The sequence below is a fragment of the Ambystoma mexicanum genome, chromosome 1p (assembly GCF_040938575.1).
Source record: "Ambystoma mexicanum isolate Mex_15411 chromosome 1p, UKY_AmexF1_1, whole genome shotgun sequence".
Lineage (NCBI taxonomy): Eukaryota > Metazoa > Chordata > Amphibia > Caudata > Ambystomatidae > Ambystoma > Ambystoma mexicanum.
Window position 1 is genome coordinate 205,404,198 of NC_090921.1, and position 21,112 is coordinate 205,425,309.

Consider the following 21,112-nt stretch of genomic DNA (forward strand, 5'->3'; position numbering starts at 1 on the left):
TTTACCCAAAGAATTTCTTAACCCACCCACGAAAAAGGCAGAATACTCGACTGGGTAGCCAACCACAACTGCAATGTAACTATTACTGATGTCAGCCCACAAATCTGGACAGATCATGCGCTAATAACCTTCCTCAAAAAAAGGAAAACACTACCCAACCTAAGGAAAATATACTGGCTCCCCCTTACCAACCAGAAATAAAAAAAAACATAACCACAGACAAATTGCTACCACTTATCCTCCCAACTTTAAACTCACTACCTGAATCACTAAACCCCTCAGCCCTAGTGAATGAATTCAACTCTACCATGGCCATAGCCTTGACCACTATCGCCCCTTTGAAAATGAGAAAAAGTAAGGCGAGAGCTCGCTTAAACACCTGGTTCACCCCTCACCTCAAATCCCTAAGGATTGAAAAACACAAATGTGAATCTGCCTGGCGACTAACCCCATCTGAGACTAATAAAGCAGCTCTCATCAACGCCTCTAAGACTTACAAAAATGAAATAAGGAGAGCTAAAAAAGAGAATTTTAACAACAGAATACTGCTGGCTAAATCTGGAACCAAAGAGCTATTCATTATACTAAAGGAACTGGAAAACCCCATCCCTGCTCCAGAAAAACGTGACAAAAATAAAATGTGGTGCTCCAACATCCAAAAAGCGCTAAACGACAAAATAGCTACACTCCAAACTAAAATTAAGAAAAAGAAACAAAATATTCCTCCTTCAACCAATCAATGAGGTAAACCACCTACTTCTACCAAACCAGAACAAAAATTAAACTTCACCAAAGTAACCATTTTAGAGATTGAAAAGATAATACTCTCGCTCAAACCTTCCAACTGTCGAGGTGACATATGCCCAGCCCATCTGATAAAAGATGTGGCCAGAGACCTATCCCCATTTATTTCTAAACTCATTAATGTTTCCTTTGCATCAGACACGATACCAGACAACCTCAAAGAATCATGGGTCCTCCCCCTCCTTAAAAAGCAAACCTTGGACCTGTCCATCCCGACTAACTACAGGCCAATCACAACGGTACCATTTCTGTTAAAAATACTAGATAGAGTGGCTTACTTACAGATCCAAAAATACTTGGAGCTGCATCAACTATAAGGTACGAGACAATCAGGCTTCAGGCCTCAGCACGGTACCGAAACCGCGCTTATCGATTTCAAAACCCAGGTCAATGAGCTGAGAGACCTTGGAAAAACAGCCTTACTCCTCCTACTTGATCTCTCAGCCACATTTGACTTGGTAGATCATGATGTGCTCTATACCCACCTGGAATCTGCGGCCCACTCCTCCACACATGCCATTGCGTGGATCAAGTCGTGCTTAAGCGGCAGAACTATGAGGGTTTTCTCTACCTCTGCAGTGGCTGACCCAGTACCTATCACATGTGGCGTTCCCCAGGGCTCCTGCATCTCTCCTACCACGTATAACATGTTTGCAAAGCCCCTGTTTGATGATCTGGACCTTCTGGGTGTCACCTACACTAACTATGCAGATGACACTCAGATTCTCATCCCACTTTCGAGGGATTATGAACCAAGGATTTGGCCTTGGTGAATAAGATATACCTCATCATCCAGGCCTGGATGGCCCGTCATGGTCTATGCCTGAATGATGACAAAAGGGAACTCATCATACTGGGGAATACACACAATATCAAAAGACTGAACAATGACTATTCTTCATTTGTTATAGATGGCAACACCATTAAAGTAGCAAAAGAGGTAAAAACATTAGGTTTTTACCTCGACTTTTGCCTGCACTCTAACAAAGCAGGTGAGTGTGATGGCCTCTAGCACCGCATACACCTGTAAGTTGATAAGAGCAGCAAAACCATACCTGTCCACTACCAGCTGCCTCACCCTATCAAGAGCTCTGGTATTATCCAAATTGGACTATTGTAACGCATTATGCATAGGGTCTAATAAACACACGCTGCAAAAAATCCAAACTTTGCAGAACAATGCCCTCAGAGCCGCCTCAGGAATACCAAGAAGAGAGCATATCTCAGATGCCAGAAGACAATCTAACTGGCTACAGAGGACAAATCTAAACTTAAAATAGTATCACTAACATTCAAAAGTATTAATGATTTAGCCCCCAAATACCTAACAGAAAGGTTCAAAAGAAGAACCTCCAATAGACCGACCAGAGAAGCACATACCAACATGCTGGTTGTGCCCCCATTTAAACTGAGCACTGCCAGAGGCAACAGCTTCCCTGTCAAAGCAGCCCAGTGTGGAACTCCCTTCCATCATCTTTAAGGTCTGACCAATCCTATCCACACTTCAGACTCAACTTTATTAAATGGCTCAAAGAAAACGACCTATAACTGTCCGACACTAGGACCACTTACGTCTTACCCACCTGCTAATCTGCAGCTGAACGCATACTTACATGCTCATCTCCCCCGCTTACTCTACCTTACTTTTTGACTGTCAATGGGCCTCATTACGACCCAGGCGGTAAGTTACCGCCTGGGTCGTACCTTTACCACCATGGCGCAAACTACGTTTACGCCATGGTGGTTGGCGGACTTACCGCCCCATTCCGAGGTTGGCGGGGCGGTAAGTCCCCATTAACCCATGTACCCTTCCCCATTCCCATTTTTGCCCCATAGGGCATAATCGGAGTGGGGAAGGCGTTAATTACGCCACCGTAAATTACGGTGGCGTAATTAACAACAAGGTCCCTTAGCGCCATGGATTTTAACACCTGCTAAAAGCAGGTGTTAAATCCTCCATGGCGCTAAGGGACCTCGGAATCAGGCGGTAAGGGTCGGCGCTGTTTACGCCGCCGTAAACCCCTTACCGCCTGGGTCCTAATGAGGCCCAATGTATACTGTGTATACACCTCTGTGTACAAATACCTGTGTATATAACTCTGTATATAACTTCCTGTACAAACTTGTATGGTAATCATTATCCTGTTGTCAATGTATCCTGTATCTACTTGGAATGCGTAACTGTAACCTATAAGCTTAAAGTATTCTTGTACACGTGCCCGGATACCTTCGGGTCTGGCGCGTGCTGTAAATAAATAAACAAACTAAACAAACAAACATACTAAATGAGTAAGCCCTCAATACTTTGCACATTCTGTGATGCAAAACCTGACAATAACCAAATGCCTTTACAGGGTATCACTAATAACTCCACCAGCTTAATTTGTATGAAATCATTGTAATCCAAACAGTGCACCCTTTTCAAGCGATAATACGCCTTAAACCAAAAACAGCCAAGTTGCCTCCTTCTGAATTACTGAAAGGCATTTGTGGCAAAGTAGTTCATTTGCCATTGAATCTTAAAGAAAATGTAGTCACTATGGGAGTGCAACAGCCAATAGATCAATCTTTGATTACCCTAGTAAATGGTGTACCGACAAAAGATGAAAACATTTGGCAGCAACTAGTAGACTTAAACAAAGTTAGAGAAGCCCTGCAAAATGTTAAAGAGAACAATGAATACTACAAAGAAAAACACATTTCAGAAAACCTGAGAGAAACCATCAAAATAATTCAGGATTCCTCATCAACTGGCCAATTTGAACTTCTAGATCCTCTTACAGCCTCCAATATTTTAGACCAGTATACAATCACCCATTGCACTCCAAAGACACCATAGACAATGCACTAGAAACATATGAAATGCAGCAAGCCAAATGATCTCCAATAAGCATAAGGGGAAAAAAGTGTAGAAGCACAAGCCTTTTCTTTACTCTTTCCTATTGGAAAAGGTGGAAGGTATGATGCAAGATGCACACAAATAACAGCATCAGAATACAATGTATTCTGAAGACCACAGATTCAGACAAAGAGCCTCATTACGACCCTGGCGGAAGACCATGGTGCTATTAGCACCATGGTCCATGCCGGTAAGTTACCGACTCCGCCATGGAGAAAGGGGGAATTACCACCCCATTACTGATCTACACCAGCCGTTAAGGTCGGGTCCCGCAAAGGGACCTCGTAATTAGGTGCTAATAGGTTAACGGCACCGCAGCCTTTTACGGCGCCGTTAACCCATTAGCGCCTGGGTTGTAATGAGGCCCAAAATGTTGAGTACATATTCCACCTCCTCTTTGAAAATGAACTAGCAACTCTTTGTTACAGAGTTGCACACACATTGAAAACAGGTTCCAATTTTTTAAACATGTCTGCTACGCAGCTACTTCAAAAGATGCAAGAGAAAGCTTAAGTTTTACAGTCACGTATTACAAACCTCTTGGCAAACATAGGTGGTACGAAAGAATACTGGTTTCCACCGTCATGCAGGTGTACGGTGTATGGTACGCAAGCTTGGCCCACCCACATGGTTCGTCACTTTAACTTGCGCAGAGTATGCATGGGAAGACTTGCATGATTTCCTACACATAGCAAATGAAAACAAAGCAGGGATAGTGTCACGCTCAGTAGATCCCTCCAGTACTTCCTCCTCACCTGTTTCTTCAAGTGTGCTCTCTTAGGCTTCAGAGTGCTTCTTTCTCTCAGGTTTTCTGAGGTTCTTTAACCTTCTTTTCTTTCTTCTGGTGCAAATAAGGGCGAGCCCCCTCGGAATCCACCTTTACCTGAAGTAGACCCAGGCCCAGGCGAACCCAGACGAGCAGGCCCCCAAAATAAACAGGGAAAAAACCTCCTTGACGGGAAAAACCCTGATAGATGGTATTGGCAGCTGCTGTTGGATAGAGTCCTTGTTCCCCAAAGACGAACTGTAAATAGAATAGCAGACAAGAACGGAGGACCTCCGTTCCAGTTCACCAAGTGTTCCACAAATGGATATAGGTAAATGAGTTTCATCCTATTCACACGGGAAAGACCCCTTTAAGGAGAATTCCAAGTAGGTCCTTAGAGGATAGGATGATTATCTTGAGCAGACAAACGTTGTAAGATTAGATAGCAGATTCACAAAGGGTAAGAGACACCCAAGGAATGAAAGAACTGAAAAAAGGAGCGGAGAAAAGTATTCCTGCAAGCTCTGTATAACAGGAATCCAGATGGTATTAGACTGGAGCTCCACAGTATAGTAAAAGAGAACAGACTGAAGCAGAGTCGAAGAAATGGGGTGAAGCGGTAAGTAAGGAAACGTGTTACAGCAGAAGTGCAGTATACACTACAGAGTGAATGCCGCAGGGAGCAACTCGACAGACGATGGGTAGTATTGTCAGAAACCGTCCGATGCGTGATACAAAGGCAATTACGCAAAGTGTACCGAGACGGCGAAGATGAAAACAAAGGTAGAAAGATAGAATGAGCAGGAGCACTAAGACTGAAGGCAAAGAGACGGAGAGAAGCAACCAGCGAAAGCAAGAGATAGAACAGGGGAATGGAAAGCAAGGTCAGAAAGGGAAGGGTCCGGGACCCGGGCAAATGATGGCAAGAAAAGTGAAAGCTGGATCTCTGACATCTAGAGATCCCGCAGCATCTTCCTGAGAGTAAATCGATACAACGCAATGAGCAGATGGCTCTGCCCACTCTTATAGAGGTGGCGGCCATCTTGGGGGATGACTAGACTGCAGAGTGAGAGACTGAGCCTAAGAGAGCTTCCATCTTTGCCAGCACTTCCAGGGTCGGCGCATGACAGATAGACATGAAAACACCAGAGAACTCTGCTCTCTTGACCCTGTAAATGTCTCAAGGTACTTCCATCATCTCTTTATTGCCATGCAGCATTCATCTATATTAAAACATTTCCTCCCCTTGGATAAGTGCAACACTTTTGTTCAAGAAAAGAATATCAATCCAGCAGAGCTCCACCTATCCACATGCTTTTTTGGATTAAAGATGCTCTTAAATTTGGTCAGGACAGTAAAAACACTGTTTTTGCAGTTCATTTACAAATATGTCACTTGCGAAATCCCTTCATAATTGCACATAGTGACCTACATGCACACATTTTGCGGTTTCAAAGACACAAGTGTGGCAAGTATTGTCGGCACAAATATAAAAACAAAGGCAAATACTACACCAAATGCCTATTTGGTTTCCCTAGACCATTTTCAGCAAAGGGACAAGTAAACAGCTTCATGTCTTCTGTTGGACACAGGGTGAAAGGCAAATTGACTAAGAACACATACTGCATAAAAAGAGCTGAAGCATCAAAGTACATCAATGGTTACAATGCAATCATTGGCCTCCGATGGAATGCAAACATTTATGTGCAGTACATTGCAGACAATTCCATTGCAGTTGCACGATATGTCACAGCCTACTTAACCAAAGCTGAGAAAACAGAGCTGAAAGACCTCTGGGATGACATATCATCTGACAAAGCACTGTCACAAAAATGATACATCTTTGGCATAAAAATGCTCTCCCATAGAGGATGTGGCTGCTACGAAGCCGCAGACCGTTTAACCGGCAAAGCCTTGTATGAGAAATCTGAAAACATAATCTGGCTAAGCCTTGGTCCTGCTGCATCCAGAAAAAAGAGTTTCCAAATTGTACAAAGACATAGAAAATAGCCAAAACCGATCCCAACAGCCAGAACATTTTGAAAAACAATTCATTGGGCATATACTACCCAAACAGGAGTATTGCTTTGGAAACCATTGGGGTCATTACGACCCTGGCGGTAGCCATGCCAGTAAATACTTGCACGGGTGCCGCCGGAGTCATGAATTTGAACATGGTGTGCAGCACGAAACCAAACTTTCTGCAGAAGCTGCCTTGGAGCTATGCAGAGTTTTGAAACAAATGAAAATGCTCTTAATAGATGAGGTGAGCATTGTCTCCAACCTAATGTTGGCTTTGATTCACCTCAGATTGCAAGAGGTCCTTAAAACAGACTACAAAGAACACTTTGGAGGAAAACACGTTATTATTTTCGGAGTTCTTCTTCAGTGAAATGTGAACCTATTTTTAAAACCTTAGGACACAAACTATGCCGTAACACATTTGGCAGCATAGGAAATGTAAATCTCTGGCAACATTTCCAATACAGAGAACAAACTGAAAACATGCATCAGTCTGCAGACCACACCTATACTAACATTTTGAAAAGCATTTGTATTGGTATGCTTTCTTAAATTGCAGATGCATCCATGAACTACGGGTATAACACATCTGCTACTGATGTCATGGAACAATTAGCACACAAAAATATAAAATGTATGTCCTTAATGCCAACCCTAGCAAGCTATGCACAATTCAATAAAATAATGTTGAAAAACGAAATGCAACCAATAGTGCAAATTTACTCCACAGTCAAACTGGACATGCAGAGTATGACCTGTACTTATGTGTCAACAAACCACAGCACGACGAAATAGCTTAGAAAAATCCATCTCTAACACAGCTGGTTTGGATAAAATGTTAACATTGTGTTTAAACTGTAGAGTAATGCTAAAGCCTTGACGTGGAGCAAGGTTTAGTTAATGGAGCACTTGGTACTTTTGTTGGCTTCCAGACATACCACGTGAGAATAGCATTCAGTTTGTCAATATCCATTTTGACAAACTTTCAGAAGTTAAAAGGAAAGGATGGTGAACAGCTCGATTCCTCCTTTTCAAAGTTGTATGTATGCAGAGAACAGTTTTATCTGTATCTAGCATACCCAGTCACTATTCATAAGTCTAACCCTATATGAAGCATTGATAGACATTGGCAGCACAGTCTGTAGAGAAGGTATGACCTACGTAGCACTGTCTTCGCCTACGTACACTTGAAGGACTATTTCTAGTCAATGTTGATGCAAGCAAAGTCAAAGCTTACATTCCTTGCATCATAGAGTACAACAGATTACGTGCACTCTACAAACCCCATCTCAAAATGTACCCTGTTCCTCAAAAAGGCAAACTTTGTAAAAGAAAACTAGTGCAAACACAATTTATATGTGATCTCCCAACAGTACCACCAAGGAAATTGAAAGCAGCTAATGCTCCATCAATTACCACAACCACAGAAGGATGTACTGAAAAGGCAAATGCATACCCAACTGCACAAAGAAAGAAAAGTACCTCTTCAAAAAAAAGCATGTGGACTTCCATCAAATCACTCAGACACAGAACTATCTGGTTCATTCAAATTTTCCAACACAACTGGTGTAAATTGCTATGCAAATGTAGCAATAAATGCTCTATTCCAATTGCCACCAATTGTTGGAAACATTTAATTAAACAGCACAGACCCGTTGTGTTTGCAAATGCTACTCCTTTGTAGAAATGCAGCAAACAATGCTGACAACATTTACAGTGTCTCAGGATTAAGGAAGGAATTGGACTACTATGTGGGAATGGTGAGATTCACCATAAACACACAAGAAGATCCACAATAATTTCTAATGTACTTACTGCAAGTACTGGAAAGCAAAAACATACCTATAAATGAAGTATTCTAGATTTCATACATGTGGAAACATACATGCATTCTCTGCAGCCATGTGGGGCAGGAACCAGTTCCCAACAAACGCTTTGTGTATGTATCTATACCTAACTGTGAGTCCATTCAATTTCAACAGCGGGTACAAAATGCAAACCATGGCATATTATGTACTACTTGCAATTCAGCCAGTCGTTCCACCTTACAGATACACTCACATAGCCAATACGTAATAGTAATGCTTTTACAATACAATGCAGATGGTACCAAAAACAACTGCTAGCTTACTAGCTTCACACACGGGCAAGATTCACTTGGCAAGAAAACCTTCACAACCGTAGGCATAATCTACCACACAGGCGCCACGGACACTGCAGGTCACTATACTGCATACATTAAAAAGAAACATGGGCGGTTTGAATGCAATGATACTTCCAGTACTCTGAAGCAAATATTACCAGCAAATCTTGCAAATGCCTACTTAATATTTGTGAAACCAAAATGTACTCACTGATCTACAAAAGTAGCATAGCTTACTTCTCCAATACCCACCAACAGATATGTAATTGCAAACGAAAAATAACCTTCTGACCTGTGAAACTGGAACAACTTAGCATACACCAACTGGCCCATGAGGACATCAGTTGCGCTGCTATACAGTTTCTTCCTACACAACCCGATTATTATAGTCAACGATACAAGAACTGTGGAAAGGAAACACTAATATTGTTTCCCACATAGTAATTAAAAGGAAACGTACTGAGTATGAGGGTCTACAAACTGTCCTCAATGTCCTGTGAAATGACCAACTGTTAGAATAAGGCAACAGTGGTGTAACAACGCCCATACCACTGCAATAAATACACAACTGCATATAACTACACCAATATTACTGCAAAGGCACTTCACAATAGTGAAAAATGTAAATCTGCCAACAAGAATGAACGTGCTTGTAGACGTACCCTGCAAAACTGAGAAACTGTAAACAGTTAGAATACGCCAACTGGTATCTAACTTCAACCATAATACTACAATATTACTTCCCATTACTACACAATTTGAAATCCACCAGCAAAAATTAAAGTTCTTCTGAGGAAACCCTCCAAAACTTATTAAGTTTAAACAACCACCTGGTATCTTACTGCACCCGCAGTACTACAATATTACTTCCACCAGTCAAACTCCCTAAATCAACCCTCAGCATTCACAGTGCTACAAACATACCCTCAACAACTTTCAAACTACCAACAGTTAGAATACGCCAACAGGTATCTAACTGTCCCCACAATCCTGCAATATTAGTTTGAAGTACTATAGAACTTAGAAAACACCAACAGCAATAAAACGCATAAACAGATACCTCTAAAAAGAGGACACAAATAAACAGACTACGCCAACTGGTATCTAACTGCAACCATAGTACCACCACTTCCAAAAGCAAAATCATACACCATTTCAATTCCTCCTACTTCAACACTGCTTATAACAGCAAGACCACATAGATATGCATCTTAAACATTCCTGTAACTACTTCACATGTCAATGAAACATAGTGTGCCACATAACAAAAAATTAATGTTGACCTTTTTTTTTTATCCTGCATGGAATTTTTTCCCCAAAGTCCCAATGATTGTGCAAACAAACACAGGAATTGAGCACATTGCATAGTACACTTGTTTAAAGCAAAGCACTTTTAAAGAACTTATTATGTGGGTCCACAAAGTACATAAATGTCTGAAATTAATGCAATACGACATTATGAAGTACCTACCGTAACATGCTATGCTTTCTTTTATCACAGACAATGAAACAAAGATTTCTCCTGCATTTCCACATGCCAAAATATTCAAATCGGTTATTGCCACTTCAACAGTATTCTATACTGAGTTCACAAAAGGTGTACAGTGCGCAACAATATATACAGTGAGTCTACGAGTATGGCTGTCATGCTTCTTTGTAATCAGCAAATTGCATTTTATACACATATTTTTGCAATCCATATGCCAGTGTCACATACTTGAGTGCATGGCCGTGTTATACTGTGGTGGTTGTGGCCGGTCCTAGACTCTTGGGTGTATGGCCTACTGCCTCCGTCCATGCACCCAAGAGTCTAGGGCCGGGCCACAACAACCGCAGCATAATACAGCCATGCAGCCAAAAATCTGCCCTTTGACCACAAACCACACACATAAGGCAGCCACCTGAGGCCCTATTCACTTCAGTTCCCATACTATTACAGTACTTGCACCCTCTGTACAGACTCTCATTCACCCAAGAATCTCATGGCAGTCCAATAAGCTACATACCACACACCATATCCACTTCTCTACACGTACTATTACACTACTTGCAGCCAGTGGACACACTCTTGGGTGCCCAAGACTCCTATAGCTGGCTACAATTAACACAGCATAATACAGCCATTCACCAAGAATCTGACCAGTGGCACATCCCTCAGAACAGTCCAATAAGCCAGCTGCCACACACCCTGTCCACTTCTGTACACATACTATTACACTACTTGCAGCCAGCGGGCAGACTCTGGCATCGGGTCATGCACCCAAGAGACTAGTAGCTGGCCACAATCACCACAGCACAATACCACTGTCCACTTCTGTACACATACTATTGCAGTACTTGCAACCATTCACATTCCACTCCCCTACCCTAAACTGCCTGCGGGCCTCTACATTTCTCTACACATTTTATTACAGTACTTCAGCCAGTAGGCAGACTCTAATAGCTGCCCCCAAACCCCACAGCACAATACAGCCTATACAAACATCCATCTACATTCCACTCCCCTACACTAATGAAGCCTGCCTGCAGTCACCACATATGCTTCTCGTCTGACGACCTACTCACGAACTGCAGCGGTGTCTGCGGACATCGCAAACAAAACACAGTCTTCTTCCTCCTAAACAAATACATCATATGAAATATCTTCCACTGCCCCACCCTTTCCAGCCTCTCTTCCCAACACCAGATGCCCCAAAACATGTTTTCCAGCCCTTTTTGCTGCTGTGCTTTCCAAGAATATCCGCGGATATAACCGGCGGGTGTTTTGGGAAAATGTGACGCACCTCACGCTTCCCTCCAGCCAATCAGCAGGTGTGTTGATTGTCCGCGGACATGACGCAGCCCTCCGGACTAATTAGAGTCCTGTCCACGGAGCACACCAGTAAATGGGTCAGCGGAGCTGGATATCACATATTTTTTGGCACCTATATTTTGCCTGTTTTTAAAAAAACTACTGGACAGATTTTCACCAAATTTACAAAAGCACGCTTTCAGGACCAAGCCGTCGCTCCTGCCGCAAATTTGGTGAAAATCTGTACAGCGGTTTGGGCTGTAGGCGATAGCAAAGGGTTTTTTCGTTAGGTCTATGGGGAAAAAAAATGTGGTACCCCATATAACTTTGCCCCCTCTTAACAAAACCTCACCAAACTTACCAATAAAATTAAGAGCGGGCCATATACAAAGTTTGGTGAGGATTCGTCCAGGGGGAGCGAAGTTATAAGCTTCCAAAAAGTTCTCCTCCTATGGGTTTAGCAACTTAACCATAACTACACAGCCGCTACTGCCAGCCGTGTAATAATATATTATTAGTCATTTTTATATGGAGGTATGTTTTTATGTCAATTAGCACTGACATTTAAATCAGCTAAGTATGGTGTATTTTCTATGATGACTTTCTCATCTGCCTATGAGATCACCTTTTACATTCCTCTCTGGTCGCAATATGATGATAAAACATTTTGGGAAGAAAATACAAGCCATTAAAGTAGATGCAGAAGTTAGAATGGCAAAAATCTCCATCGCTACCATGTATTTTCCCTGAGTGCTGAGATAGGCAGGAATGAACGAAAGCCAAACACTGAGGAAGGCGATCATACTAAAGGTGATGAATTGAGCCTCATTAAAGCTACTGGGCAATTTTCTGGCCAGGAAGGCCACAATGAAACTGATGGTGGCCAGAAGTCCAAGGTATCCCAGCATGCACCAGAAAGCAATGGGAGAGCCCTCATTGCATCCTATTGTTAACTTCCCAGGTTGAATGTGGGTGTTGAACTCAGTGAAAGGGGGATTTACAATAGACCACGAGACACAAAGAAGAACCTGTGAAACGGTACCCACAACTACAACTGTATAGGAGAGTTTTGGTCCAACCCATCTCCTCAAGTCACTGTTAGGTCTGGTAGCATTAAAGGCAATGACGACCATGATAGTTTTGGCCAGAATACACGAAACACAAAGACTGAAAGTTATGCCAAATGCTGATTGGCGCAGGCGGCATTTCTCCAAGGTTGGGTAACCAATAAAAGCCAATGAAGAGAGAAAGCACAAGGTGAGTGACAGGAGCAGGAGGTAGCTGAGAGAGCGATTGTTGGCTTTTACAATCGGGGTGTTCCTGTAATGAATGAAGAGCTTTAAAATGGCCAGTGGTGCCAGGGAGCAAGCAAAGCTGGCAATTGTCAAACTTGTTCCTAGAACTTCATTATAAGAGAGGAACTCCAGGTCCTTTGGGATGCATTTGTCCTGTCTGTGATTGGGCCACTGATCCCACGAACACCTTGAACACTTAGAAGAGTCTGAAAAACATGAAAACACAGATTGTAGTTATCTCTGCAGCTATAAACGCAAAGGCTAGTAATACTATGAATCAAGAAAAGTACATTTATGATGTCCCACAAAGCAAATGTTTACTTGTCATACAAAAAAGCACCCTCTTAATTTTACTAAAATGTGTTGTATGAAGCATTGCATAGGGGGAACATCCTCTGATGTGATGATGCTCAGGACTTAATAGCTTCAATCAAACATATTAATATGTAAAACACATCAACAACAGCAGTTATTTCTTAGGTGAAGCCAGCATTGCAAAGGCTGACAATTCAATCAATAATTATTGCCTGTCTCTATAAAATGAAGCAACGTGTCTTTATTTGCAGTGAAAAAAGTCTTAATAAGTGTATATTTGCATATTTCAATTTACTGTAGGTCTCGTCTCAGTATGTGTACTTGTTAAAGGAAACTATAACTCTCCAATACCAGTGATAGGACTATGTTGCTAAGAGGATATCAGCAGAAATGTCTAAATGCTGATGAGTAATAAAGGTGAATAGTCCCAGTCTGGGGACTGTTGGTATTTCACCTCTTGGTCCATACCAATGGGGGTCAGCAAGCTTGTCTTGGTGGGTGGTTTTACCATTATATTGGTGGTTTGAAGGATTTACTTTCTAATTACTTTTCAAAGAATAATGCAGGATTTTCAATAAAATCATGGTTCTCAGATACTACATTTCAAAATGTTAATCATCTGGATCTTGACCTCAGGGTACCTAGACAAACCATACACTCTTACAGTAATATTTGCTTGATTTACTTAATAAGTGAGTGATACATAGCTCTTCCCCCTTCGTGGAAATGTCTAGGAAAAGTTGTTTTACAGAAGGTATACCTCTAGACACCACCTTGAAAATGCTTGTAGCGGACCATTTCTCTGAATCACCAAATAACTTATGCCCTGAATTCCACCAAACTCTGAAGCATCTGTGGAATAATGCACTGCCAGAGAAAGGTTGTCTAGGAATTTACCACATGTGTTGGTTCTTCTGGAGACCTACTAGTGTTATCCACAATAGAAACCCTAGATTAAAATTAGGGACTGTCTGGTTTTGATCTGAAGAGTTGTGGCTGATCTTTTTTGGATTCATTTGTATAATGTAAATATATCACTAAGGCAAACCTGCTTATTTGGCGCCTTCTACTGTACAATCCTGCCCCACAATTCTGGGGCATGCAACACGCTGCAACGGGAATACAAATGTTGTTTTATTTAAATAAAATCACTTAAAGGTGGTCCTTAACTTTATTCTGGGGAAGTCTCCAGATTGAAACATATAGACACACTAACAGCTGATATACAGAAATAAGAATTGGCTTGTCTGTGCCAGTCCCACTGAATGTAATACACACATTCAGTCACACCACTACATATATTTGTGTATTTAGTTCTAGTACGACAATCTAATTTCTCAGTACTCTCTAAGTTGATAATTACATTGCTGCTTCGGTCAGTGTATCAAAAATATGTATTGGAATCATGAAGAAAATTCAACAGAAAGGTGCATGTAATAGGTGTTCACTTAAATTATATGCTCTCTTTTTCTTGTGCTGTGGTTCATTCCTAGCATATGCATGTATAAGAAATGCCGGTTGGTGTGAGCTTATCTATCAGTTTAGAATGCACACAATGCTAATTTATCTTTTCTATGTATCTACCTAAGATTATGATTTTCTGAAATAATAAAAACAACCCCATAAAAAACCTTGAGTTATTTGGGTGTGTTAGGTAGGGGTTCTCTCTCTTCATCACATGATCATTGGTATTAATTTGCAAGTGCATCTTTTCAATAAAAATATAAATGTGACTACCTAACTCGCTGTTATCACAATCTGTGTTTTAAATACCTATGGCTTTCACAGATGTTGATCTATCCATTCATGTCAGGCTATGAAGCATGTGCATCGGTTCACAACCTCAGTTGCTCACTATACCTGTGAACATGTTTGTAGAGGGGAATCTCATGGTGCTGACATACTTTTCCTCATGGTTGTAATTTTATGGGCTAAATCATTTTAACATATATTTCTGGGTCCTGTGACATATTGAGTTTCATTTTCCTAAACTATAAACCCTCATATCATATCATGAGTCATGTACACAGCCCTCAGAGGCCCCTTTGCTTTATCTTCCATTACTGAGCATCTGGTGGACTTTTGTTATTTGTTTGATGTGAAAAGGTTAGTCCATATGATATGATATGATATGATATGGCATTTATAATGTGCCTATACACAAGTGTGTCAAGGCATGACAAGGCAAGGGAGGGGGAACAGAGGGAAGACACACAAGCGATCCTACCAGGCCAGGTGTCATTCAGATCATGGAAATGCATGGGAAGGGGAAGGAGGGAAGTGCAGAGGGGGAGGGGAGAAGGGGAAGGGGACAGTGTAGTACATGGGATAACAAGATAAATAACAAACTAAAAGTACAGCCAGCAGGTGGCAAGTGCAAGGGTAAGTGCAGACAACAGGTGTCAAGTGCTGGTAAGGGACTGTAGGGATACAGAAACAGTCCCCAAGTGCAGGGGTTGCCAGGAGGGTAGTGCAGGAGTGCGACTGGCGGGCAGGGGGCCTGGGCCCAAGATCAGCGGGAGGCCAGGTAAACAGTGCATTATCAGTATCAGCCAGGAAGTCAGCAGAGGAAAGGAGGAAAAAAAGCAGAAGCAAAGAGAAAAGTTTTGAGGTGCTTCCAGAACTGGAGATGATTCTCCTCAAGTTTCAAGGAGGCAGGGAGGCCGTTCCAGAGGGAGGCCCCAGCCGAAGAAAGAGATCTACCACCAACTCTTTGCTTTGAGAAGCATCTGACCCGGAGGGAGTTGGAGGTGGATGAGCGAAGAGCTCGGGAAGGAAGATATTTAGGAAGGGAGAGTTGAAGGTATTGAGGCCCCAGGCCCCAATACCTAATGGACAATGCAGAGGGTTTTGAACTTAATCCTCGCAGCCACTGGGAGCCAATGCAGAGATTTCAGTCCTGGAGAGATACGATCCCTGGGCCTGAGGCCAAGGACAAGTGTTGCAGTCCTGTTCTGGATGAGTTTCAGGAGGCAGAAAATAGAAGCAGGCAGATTTAGAAAGAGGTTGTTGCAATAGTCCAGCCTAGAGAGAGCCAGAGCTCTGGAGACGGTGAGCTTCTGGGGGAAGCGAGGAAAGGAAGAATACCTCTGAGGAGGTGCAACTGGTAATGAGACTTCTTAGAGACGTCAGAGATGTGAGGAGAGAATGAGAGTGTGGAGTTTAAGATGACCCTGAGGTTTTTGGCCTCACAGGTGGGAGTAGGAAGAGGGCCAAGAGAAGCCGGCCAGAGAGTGACAGGAAAGGAGGGAGTGGGGGTGCAATACTATTGTTTTGTTTTGAAGCTGCAATATTTGGAAAACTGGCACCAACCATATGGTCAATCCTGATTCCTATACACTCAGAACACTTTGTCTGCATTCACTGGAATACATTTGGATGTAGTTATTTAGAATATCCTCTTGAATGTGGTGGGAGTATCTATTACCCAGAGGCCTTGAACAGATGGACTTTATGATATTTATTTTAATGAGTTTTTTAGATGACTTTGATTATATAGGTCTGTATTCTCACAATGTGTAAACTAATCTCTGCAATTTCAGCCTTCCCCCATTAAACCATCTTTGCATAGTTATAAAATACATGTGCTTGCCAGATTTCACTGGAGGGCTAACGAAAATAGCATTGTCAAGCCATGTTATAAAACCAATGATTTCTTATGTATTTAAACAGTAATGTAATCCCTACTTCAAAGTTTCACAGACTTTGTGTGCACAGTGAAATCAAAGTAGATTTCTACCTGCATTCATAAAGGAATACGTTTTATTTTAGTTTTTTTTAATTTTATTTCAGATACATGTTTTCTAGAAAGCAGATGCACTGCAAGCTCACTTGACTGGCACAAGATAAGGTTTCACTTGAAGTTACATGGCAACACTTTATGAAATTAAAAGATTGTGCACTGTAATGCTTCATTTTGAAACACGTACCAACATTTTGATTTATAGAATTACAGGTGAATACATATGCTGGTGTGATTTTCAAGTTGAATAGTGTGTTCCTAGTTATGTAGTAAGTGGCGCGGTTCTTTTTTACTTTTGGTACATTGTTCCATTGTAACAAGGCACCTAAATGCCTGCAGAAAGCTTCATTTTATCAAAACAGGCTTTCATATTTTCTTGCCATGAGTTAATCACCCACCTGGTCGGTCTCTCTCTCGCTCTCTCTCTCTCTCTCTCTCTCCTTCTCTCTCTCTCTCTCTCTCTCTCTCTCTCACACACACACACACACACACACACACCCACCTCCCCCCTCTACTTCCCAGTGCTAACAGTTAATAATGCCCTGAAACCAAGACCAGTCATCAATGTACAGGTATGCACATTTACCAAAATACCTGGGGTAGCGCATGTGACATCACATATACAATGAAATCGCAGGAAGTGCCAAACTTGACCTTTGTCCAAGGCAACATCACAGGAAGTGATGCCATATAACCTTGTGCCCTGGTGACATCACGTGCAGAAGTAAAATAAATAAAATAAGTGTAATTACTAAAATTACAAATAATTGTGAACCAAACAGAATGCTATTTTCGTTTTCTAACATATTTTAACTATGGTGCTGTCCCAATATGTAATGGGTGCAGAGAGGTTATTCCAGGGGCACACCAAGAAGAACCATACTGGGCCACACCTGGCAGCAGTGACTGCCATGACCACTTACTGCCACCTTAAATCTGTCAAATCGCCTGAAAGCAGGTTTTCATAATATGCAAATGTCTGCCTCGAACATGAGGTACTGCTATAAAATGCTAGGTTCAACCTCATGAAATTTGAAGTGCCCTTTTAAGATATGATTTGATATGATATGATATGACATTTATAACGTGCCTGTACCCAAGTGTTTGAAGGCACGAAAATACACGGAGGGGAAACAAAGGGAGTACAAATCTTACTAGGCCTTGTGTCATTCAGATCACGCAAGTGCAGGGAAGAGGGAGGGGAGAAGTGCTGGGGGCAGGGAGGCAGAAGTGAAGGTAACTCAATAAGTGCAGCCAGCGGGTGGCTCATAAGCTTAGTGAGAAGGGACTGTAGGTTTGCAGGTACAGTCCCTTAAGTGCAGGGAGAGCTTGGAGGCAGTGCAAGGGCAACTGGACATGCAGGTCCCTGGGCTCAAGTTCAGAGGGTAGCCTGGTAACCAGCGCGCAGAGCAGTCAGGGACATCAGCAGGGGAGAGGAAGAGAGAAAGCAGAAGCAAAAAGGACGGTCTTGAGTTGCTTTCAGAACTGGAGGTGGTTCTGCTCAAGTTTGAGAGAGGCATTGAGGCTATTCCAAAGGGTAGCCCCAGCCGAGGAGAGATATCTGCCTCCCACACTCTGCTTGGAGAAGCATCTGACCCTCAGAGAGTTGGAGGTGGATGTGTGGATAGCTCGAGAAGAAAGATGTTTAGGAAGAAAAAGTTGGAGGTAGTGCAGTCCCAATCCCCAGAAAGCTTTGTGGACGATGCAAATAGTCTTGAACTTGATCCTTGCAGACACAGGGAGCCAGTGGAGATATTTCAGAGCTGGAGACATATGATCCCTGGGCTTGATGCCAAGGACAAGTCTTGCAGTCCTGTTCTTGATAAGTCATAAAGGTAGAAGAGTAGAGGCAGGCATATTTAGAAAGAGGCTGTTGCAGTAGTCCAGCCTAGAGAGGATCAAAGCTCTGGAGACAGTAAGCTTCTGTGGAAAAGGAAGAATACCTTTGCGGAGGTGCAGATGGTAGTTTGACTTCTAAGAAACGTTGTAGATGTGAGGAGAGAAGATAAGGAGAGGGCGGATTTGAAGATGACACCAAGGTTCTTAGCCTCAGAGGAGGGAGCTGGAAGAGGGGCAGAGAGAGAGGGGAAAGGAGGGAGCAGGTGTACCGATGAGGAGGATCTCAGTTTTACCATTCCTGAATTGCAGCCAGACAGTCTGGTATGAGAGAAGGTGCAGAGATTGCATCCGCACAAAACTGAAAATTGGAGCAGACAGTAGTGATGCAGTGGGCAAGAGGTGCCAAGCAGTGGTTGAAAAGCCTGGGAGAACGTTTACACCCCTAGGGAACACCACAAGTAGAGTGAGATATAGAGGAGAGGAAAGAACCCAATTGGACATGAGAGGGTCAGTTGGTGGGAAAGGAGGTCAACCAACCTAGAGCCTGATCTGTGATACCCAGATTATCACAGAGGCGATTGTTTAGGATAGCATGGTATCAAAAGCAGACAATTGATGGGGGAGAACGAGGACAGAAGGAAAATTAGATTCAAGATAAGAGAGCAAGTCTTCACGGGTGTTCAGGAGAGCAGTTTAGGTGCTTCTGGCAGCTCTGAAGCCAGACTGGTGGTCAACATATTCAGTATGCAGATTAAGCTGGGAGATGGCCAGATTTTCCAGGAGTTTGCCCAGGATGGGAGTGATGGAGATTGGGAGATAGCTAGCTAGAGAAGAAGGATCGGCAGAGGTTTTCTTAAGAAGGGGGTGCACAAGGGAGTGCTTGAGGGGGAGGGGAGGGTTGCAGTGTCAAAGGAGTGATTGCAGAAATTGCCAAGGCTGGAGCAAGGGTGTCGATGTGGTCCTTGATGGTTCTGGATGAGCAAGGGAGAACCTGCTTTGACAAGACTTTCCTAGATCAGACTTGTCTAGAAACATCGTCATGGGTGAACAAGGGAAAGGAAGAGATAGGAAGACGAGTGGCAGCCACAGAGGGGCCAGGAGTGGTAGAGAAGGAGGATGAGGAGGTAGAGGAAGAGAGGAAGAGAGGATGTTCAGGATGTCCTGAATTTTAGTAGTGAAATGAGAGGCCAACGCCGTGTAGCAGGATTGGCCAGCTCCTTGCAGATTTTGAAAAGTTCAGTCGTGTTGTTAGATGCCACAGAAGGGAGGGCTGGATGTAAGCTCTCTTCTTAGAGAGGAAAGAGAGTCTGCATTGCCGTTGGAGCAGGCAGCAGGCCAGTTTATCAGGGGGTACGCCTGATGACCTCCACTTCCTGTCAGCCACCCTACACTTTCATTAAAGGGAGGCAAGGTCGGAGTCGAACCAAGAATTGCTCTTGGATTTGGACTTGAAGCAGATCCTAATGACAGGGCCAATTACATCCAGAGTGTTAGAGACAGAGAGATGAAGTTTAGAGAGGGCGATGTCAGGGTCTGAGTCAGCCAAAATTGCTGGAGGAGGAGAGAAAGTGGTGGCGAAAGCCTCAATTGATACACACTTCATGGGTCGAATCACAAAGAAGCAGCACTGGAGTCGGCATAACCTGAGGGGTAGAGAGAGAGTGAAGTGGGAAGAAAGGAGAAAGTGGTCCCTCCAAGAGATAGGAGTGGTGAGAGGGTTAGAGAAGGTGAGGTCTGAGGAGATCAGAACATCCAGGGTGTGCCCTGCAGAGTGAGTCGGGTGCCAATGTAGAATAGAGAGAGAGAACGAATCGCAGAGGTTGCAAAAGAGGCAAGGAGGGAGGAGGAGAGTTCAGCCCACTCAGAGAGGAAGAGGGTGACCTGGACAGGAGGCCTGTATATAGTGGCCACTGTGAGAGAGGCCAGGAGAGATAAAGAGCCTGCAGATCAGGCATTCAAAGGAGGAGTCCTGCATTGAATTGATAAAAGCAGGGATCAACTCTGGGAAAATATATCAGGTTAAGCTGTGTACACCATATATAGTTATAATAAGTGCCTTACATATGCACAATAAAGACATAAATACTTAAATAAATAAATACATAAATAAATAAATAAGGAAGCTACAGCCTCACATGCTCAAGTGTTGTTATTATTGACAAGTGCTGACACAATTGCCCAGCTTTTAGGACATTAAAAGCCTGACATGCAAGACACATGATTCAGCTTTTTGTGATTTTTATATTTCAAACATAACTGACCACATCACTTACGATCCAATCTTAAATTGTTCACACGCATATGAAGATGTGTGCCTTCTGTTCTTTCATGAGAAGCCACAGTAGTTTGTGTTTTCCAAAGTGGATATGTAAAGCATTAAACAGGATTCTAAATAATCTGACAATATAAATGAAAGGTTAATTGAAACTTATTGGGTAAAACAAGTATTATGTACTGGGATGGGATGCAGGAGCAAGTCATAAACTTGCTGTAGTC

General features: G+C 42.7%; 1 protein-coding gene across 1 annotated transcript in view; it reads right to left on the reverse strand.

Moving 5' to 3' along the window:
- The window catches only part of LOC138469725 (vomeronasal type-2 receptor 1-like), a 164,238-nt gene that overhangs the window by 80,140 nt on the left and 62,986 nt on the right, over positions 1 to 21,112 (reverse strand). The window contains exon 7 of the mRNA XM_069609030.1: positions 12,058 to 12,926. Within this exon, the coding sequence (XP_069465131.1) occupies positions 12,058 to 12,926 (869 nt within the window). The remainder of the gene's footprint in view (positions 1 to 12,057; positions 12,927 to 21,112) is intronic.